At 40.2% G+C, this 7,011-nt stretch overlaps 1 protein-coding gene across 1 annotated transcript in view; it reads left to right on the top strand.

The window, feature by feature from the left end:
• CEMIP (cell migration inducing hyaluronidase 1) overlaps positions 1–7,011 on the top strand; it is an 80,548-nt gene extending 73,537 nt beyond the window's left edge. The window contains 5 exon segments of the mRNA XM_070953815.1: positions 921–1,125; positions 1,993–2,079; positions 3,252–3,409; positions 3,738–3,838; positions 6,884–7,011. Coding sequence (XP_070809916.1) covers positions 921–1,125; positions 1,993–2,079; positions 3,252–3,409; positions 3,738–3,838; positions 6,884–7,011 — 679 coding nt within the window.

The raw sequence follows: 7,011 nt of genomic DNA on the forward strand, positions 1-7,011 counted from the left end.
CCTGGTGAAAACCAGCTCTAAAAGTCCCGCCGATCTTCACCTAATTAAAAGTAAAAGTTTTGTCACTTACCCAGAGTCACTGGTTACAATGTCCAATCAGCACACTGTCAAGTTGTTAGATGATCCCAGTCTCCTCCTTCCAAACACCTGCATGAATGTCCTTGGTTCCCAGGGGAAAGAATTTTATTTTGACTACAGCACCTCAACTATCTCTACTAACCCTCCCCGCCTCCCTTCCCCTCAGCTCCAGGCTTTGTCAGCGCTGAAGCAACAAGAAAGAAAATGACCTCAGTCAGGTCAGGCCAGCTTCAGGGTTGACACTGTCCCTTGCAGTCCCTCCTGCCCCAAAAGAAAGAATCCATCCTAACCCTTATGGATATAGGCTACAGGTAGAAGGAAAAAGGGGGTGCACCTCCACTGGAAAGTCCCAGGGGAGTTTCATTTTTGCCACTGCCAGGAAGAGTGGCATCCAGGGGTGAAATGCTACCGATTCGGACCAGTTCGCCTGAACCGGTAGTAAAATAAATGCTACCGGTTTGAGAGAACCAGTATCTCCAACAATCAGCTGTGCCGCACGATTTATATTCACTAGAAAGCAGGAAATCCTGCTTTCTAGCCAATCTAAATTGCGCAGCACAGCTGTTCTCCCTACCCCTCGCTGTTCTACTTACCTTTTAAGACTCAGAAAAACCTTTTTCAGTGCTGCACAGTAGCGCCTGCACACAAAGCACTTGTTTGGCACGCACCACGCATGCGCACGTGAAGTGAACCAGTAGCAAAGTGAACCAGTAGCAGACTTCAGAGCTTTTCACCCCTGGTGGCATCCTATTCGGATTATGTCCGTTGTCTTGACTATGACACATCTTTGGTCATTGCTGTTCAACTCTTGCTTTCTTCTTCTTCTTTTTTTCTTTGAATAGGTTGTTATTTCTGAAACTGAAAGCTCAGCATGAGAAGGAGCCATTTGCTTTCTGCTCTAACCGAGGCTGTGAACGGATCCGGATCAAAGCCAATATCCCTAAGCAAACTGGTACCAGTGACTGTGAAGCTCTGGCTTATCCAAAATATGCCGAGAAGCCAACAGTGGATGTGCCAATGCCCAAAAAACTGCCTAGTGCACACATGGTATATTGATTTACTGTTTTAATTTCCTTAGGGGATTATCTTTCTGGGATTTTCAAGGTCTTGTTTTGACTTTAGAATACGTTAAGCCTGGAGGCTTGGTTTGAGCCTCTCTTCACGTTGGCTTCAGTAGAAAAACCTTTCTTCATGTGTTGGCAGAGAGGAGCTTTACTGACAGGGGATTCTATTGGTCATACTCTGTATTTACTCAATATCCTTTAGCCATGGTTAATTTAATACCTGTTTGTTCAATTAATTAAATGTTCCAGGTCCACCCAAACCATTGACTCAGAAACTAACCATGCGGGCTGAAACCAGTTTGTGATTCAGCTTAACATGTGAACACAGTTATAGAACAGGGATGGGTTCTACTTACCTTTACTACTGGTTTGCAACGGGATCACATGCTCGTGCTCGCTTGTGAACTGGTCCGAACCGGGGGCAACCCACCACTGTTATAGAACCAAACTCCAGTCCCGGATCATCTAAGTCAAGAGGATTTTTCTCTTGATTAGCTTTAATTTCATGGTGTTAATAAAAAATTTAGTCTATTATATCTTCTTCCACATGGGTCAAGGTTTCTAATTTTATACCATGAAAGGAAAGGAAAGGAAAGGAAAGGAAAGGAAAGGAAAGGAAAGGAAAGGAAAGGAAAGGAAAGGAAAGGAAAGGAAAGGAAAGGAAAGGAAAGGAAAGGAAAGGAAAGGAAAGGAAAGGAGGTTTGTTGGAGTCTTGGCTGTGATGCCTTCAGAGTAGGGCCATAAATTGTCCAGATCTGATTCCGATATTAAAGTTTGTTTAGAAAATCCTAAATCCTAATCTTTAGAAAGATTAGATGCAAATGCCATTTTCTTTCTTTTTCAAAAATAGATCAAGAAGGATCATTTTGTAGAGCTGAAGATAGACAGCTACAAGACCAAATATTACCATCTCAAGGATGACTTTGCCTATATCTCAGTAAGTTTTTGCACCCCATTTTTTTAAAAAAATGCTTATTAACTTACCAATTTATTTATTTATTTTTTATTTACATCTTCTTTTCAACATCTTCGCATCAGTAATCCATATTTATACATTTTCTCTTTATCTTAATATATCTTTTATACATATATTTCTAGTATATCATATATATACCATTATAATATATTCTCTTAATCTAAATATTTTATTTACATTTAACATAAACAGGTACCTAATTTCCTTTCCACAATTTTTATATCTTCCCCATTTATTTCCATATTCCTCCACCTGATTTAACCATTGTTTAGTTACCTTTTGTCCCTCCCCTTTTTTCCCCCTTTCTCCTCCAACCATTTATACCATTTCTCCCAGACTAAGTAATATTCTGTTTCATCTTTTTCTTGTATCTCCTTTGTGAGCTTATCCATTTACGCACACTCCATAATTTTTCTAATCACCTTGTCTTCTGATGGTATGTCATTGTTTTTCCAGTTTTGGGCGAAAACTATTTATGCTGCTGTAATTATGTGAATAATTAAGTATCTTATTTCTTTTTCATATGACCCGGTAATTATTCCCAGTAGGAAGGTTTCTGGCCTCATTTCTATTTGTTGATTTATAATTTCTTCTATTTGTGTTTTAATTATTTGCCAAAATTGTTTTGCCTTATGGCAGGACCACCACATTTGATAATAAGTTCCTTTTTGATGTTTACATTTCCAACATAATGGGGAGGTATTTGGAAACATCTTTGCCAATCTGGCAGGTGGGAGATGCCACCTATAAACCATTTTATATATATTTTCTTTATAGGGTACAGACATTGTTAGTTTGTAATTTATATTCCATAATTTCTCCCATTTATCTAATTCAATATTGTATCCAAAATTTTTCACCCAAATTATCATATTTTCTTTAACTATCTCTTCTTCCAATTTGTATCTTAATAAATAGTTATAGGTTTTTTTTTATCAATTTGTCCTCTGTTCTTACCAATTTATTTTTATACAGGGATGTTCATCTTGAGTTCAGTTTACAATAGAATTCTGTAAGCAGACCACATAAATCCAAAATGAAGCAGCCAAGAAAACATTCAGAACAAGCAGCAATTTGTTTCCAAACTTCCATTCTGGGAGGATGTTTAAAAATCACTTTTTCCTTTTGTGTAGGTTGACGGCAAGTCATTCTATCTTTCTGAAGAGGGTATTCAAGTAGTCGTGATTGATGGTCACGAAGGAAAAGTTGTTGACCGGATGAGTTTCAAAAATATTATTCTGCAAGGAATCCCAGCGCAGATCATCAATTACGTCAACAACATTCGAAACAAGTGAGTTAACTGGAAACAGGGGCTCTCCAAGTTTCAGAAAGAAGACATATTTGTAAAGTCATCCATTACAGTGTGCAACCTTCAACTGAGGTAGCCCCAGAAATATTTATCAGCATAATCAACAATCAAAAGAACGTACACAACCAAACCATATATAAATTGATCAGATTAAATAGCCGTACCGAGCAAATTTGGGGGAAGGATTGGAGAAAGGAAGATTCTGTTAAATTCTGTGGCTTTCTATGATGAGCAGCTGTTCTGCTAATCAATTTTGGTGAATAACTAATTCCACGAAATGATGCATGTAATTTTTTCTGCTCTCTTCTAGTTCTATAGTGGTGATGACCTCAAAAGGAAGGTTTGTTTCAAAAAGTCCATGGACCAAAGTCCTGGAGACGCTTGGAGCAAAACCCGGCTTTAAATTGAAAGGTAACGCGTTATTAATATTGTAAAATATAATATGAAATGTCGTATACTTTTATTATGGCTAATATTGTGAAGAGCACGCTTTCCAGCAGGTTTTGCTGTGTAATGGCCGCACTTTTCTTTTCAGATCATAATTTTTTACTGCCCTACATCTTTTCACTTAGAAGGCTAATAGAGAAAAAGACGTGGTAGAACCAGTAAGAATTGTCCATCCAGGTTTTTTTTTACATTTGAATATACTCCAAATGTTTCATTTTGGTAAACTGTTGAAATCCTTACTACAAGTGCATTGAGCTGAAGCTTTGGAGAGGAGAGGCCCTTTCTGTAACACAGTTTTTTGCCTTCCCTTTTCCAATCAAAAATTCAGTAATAATAATAATAATAATAATAATAATAATAATAATAATAATAATAATAATAATAATAATTTTATTTCTATACCGCCCTTCTCCCGAAGGACTCAGGGCGGTGTACAGCCAATTTAAAAACACAGGATAATAATTAACAATAATTAAAAATTAAAATAATTAAATAGATTTGGCCGATTTAAAACCCCAAAAATTTAAAATACCCCAATTTAAAATTATGTTGATAGCCCTGCCTGGCGGAACAACAGGGTCTTCAGTGCGCAGCGAAACACCCGGAGGTCGGAGATCTTACGTATTTCCGGGGGCAGTTCATTCCACAGGGCTGGGGCTCCCACAGAGAAGGCCGTCCCCCTGGGTGTCGCCAGCCGACATAACTTGGCTGATGGCACCCTGAGGAGACCCTCTCTGTGGGAACGGACTGGTTGATGGGAGGCTATTGGTGGCAGAAGACGGTATCGAAGGTACCCGGGGTCCTATGCCATGGAACGCTTTGAAGGTGGTAACCAACACCTTGAATTGCACCCGGAAGACCACTGGGAGCCAGTGCAGCTCGCGCAGGAGGGGTGTCACGCGGGCACAACGAGTTGCGCCCATAACCACCCGCGCGGCCGCATTCTGGACCAGTTGGAGCCTCCGAGTGCTCTTTAAGGGGAGCCCCATGTAGAGAGCATTACAATAGTCCAGTAATGGTTTTTAGTATGATGAATATGGAGCAATAGCACTTAAAACTTATATACCACTTCACAGTCCTTTACAGCCCTCCTAAGCGGTTTAAGGAGTCAGCATCTTTGCCCCCAATAATCTGGGTCCTCATTTTACCCATCTTGGAAGGATGGAAGGCTGAGTCAACTTTGAGCTGGTCAGGATCGAAGGAATTGAACTCCTGGCCATGTGAGCAGAGTTACACTGCAATACGGCATTCTAACCATTGCGCCACCAAGCCTGGAGAGCCAGTTTGCTGTAGTGGTTAAAGCAGCAGGCTAGAAATCATCCTGTGAGGTCCAGCCCCACCTTAGGCATGAAGTCAGCTGGGTGACCTTGGGCCAGTCTATCTCTCTCAGCCCAAGCATGGAGGCAATGGCAAACCACTTCTGAATTCTTGTCACGACCTTACCTTGGCAACTTACCAGGGACTTATTTAGGCAGTCACCAGGAATCAAGACAGACTCAAAGGTACTCCCATCCCACCAAAGGATGAATATTAGTTACTGTATTTTTCAGTGTATAAGATGCACCTTTTTCCCCCAAAAAAGAGGGTGAAAATCTGGGTGCGTCTTATACTCCAAATGTAGCCCCGCCCGGCTTCTCAAATGGAGGTTTCAGAGGCTGAAAAAAGCATCAGAAATGAAGCTTCAGAAAAAAAAAGCCTCCAAACAGAGCTTCAGAAAAAAAGCCTCCAAACAGAGCTTCAGAAAAGAAGCCTCCAAACAGAGCTTCAAAGGCTTTTTTTCTGAAGCTCTGTTTCGGAGGCTTTCAGAGGCAGAAAAAAAAGTTTTTTTCTGAAACAGAGTTTCAGAAGTTTCAGAGGCTGAAAAAAAAAGCAAGGCACAGAGCTCACAACCAATGAACCTGTTGCTAAAATTCACCTCTGGGAACAGCTGATTGGGGGTATTCCGGGAGGCCGATCCACCTGCCAATCAGCTTTTTTCTTATTTTCCTCCCCAAAAACTAAGATGTGTCCTATACTCTGAAAAATACGGTATACAATTCAGCTGTACTTCCAATACAATCAATTTAGAAATCCCGGATTCTAAAAACAGCAAAGAATACTAAGGATTCTGCATCAGGAAAGTAAACTTGGGTGTCGAGATCGGAAAACTCCTTAGAAATATTGCAGAGTTTTTACTGAATGTAAAGAGTATTTGAGAGGTATTTTTAAGTATTCCATATATCAGTTCCATCTGTCCCAGTGTCGTAGCCAGAGAGAAAACTGGATTTTAAAAAATTGGGTTCTTCATATTTAGAACATCCCTAGAAATTCTATTATCACCAAATGCAACTTTTGGCAACTTTTTCAATTCCTAGTTTGCTACTATTCAACCCACTCAACTTTAAAAAAAAAAAATCTTAATGCCCATTAAAGTGGGGGGAAAGGGCTGTTCATAGAATTATAGAAATGTGGAGATGGAAGGGATCAAAAGGAACATTAAGCTCAACCATCTTTAATATTAATATTAATATTAATAATAATAATCAACCAACTCTTCTTGGAAAACCGGCTCTTTGATGCTTTTGGTTATGATCTCCAAAAGATTCTTGAGAGGACAAAGGAAGAGAAAGCAACATGCATCTTCTCTGGAAAAGATGCTGCGGGTTTAAGGTGTGGCATTCATGAGTGATGCAGTGGCCTAGAGGTGGAGCTCTCGCCTCACAATCAGGAGGCTGTGAGTTCGATCCTAGGTAGAGGCAGATATTGCTCTCTCTCTCTCTGGGCACACTGAGAATATATCTGCTGAACAAAACTCCGCATTGGCGACAAGAAGGGCATCTGGCCAGTAAACACTCATCTCCATTCAGTTGCCCAGACTCCACCCCGCAAGGGATTATGGGGTCATTAAAAGATGATGATTCATGGAAATGGCCTCTGATGGTGCTGAAATACACTCTCTGCAGAGTATTGGTTATAAATATTGCCCCGGATTGTTTTTCTCACCACGCGCTCTTATTTATTTATTTAAAGATAAAATGGCTTTTGTCGGCTACAAGGGCAGTTTCCAGCCATTCTGGATCAAGCTGGAGACCGATGAGGACGCCGTGAGGATCTTTCAAGCGCTGCCCGTTCCTGTGGTGAAGAAAATGAAACTCTGA

Source organism: Pituophis catenifer, unplaced genomic scaffold (genome assembly GCF_029215685.1).
Source record: "Pituophis catenifer annectens isolate HBS135680 unplaced genomic scaffold, rPitCat1.0.hap2 SCAF_14, whole genome shotgun sequence".
Lineage (NCBI taxonomy): Eukaryota > Metazoa > Chordata > Lepidosauria > Squamata > Colubridae > Pituophis > Pituophis catenifer.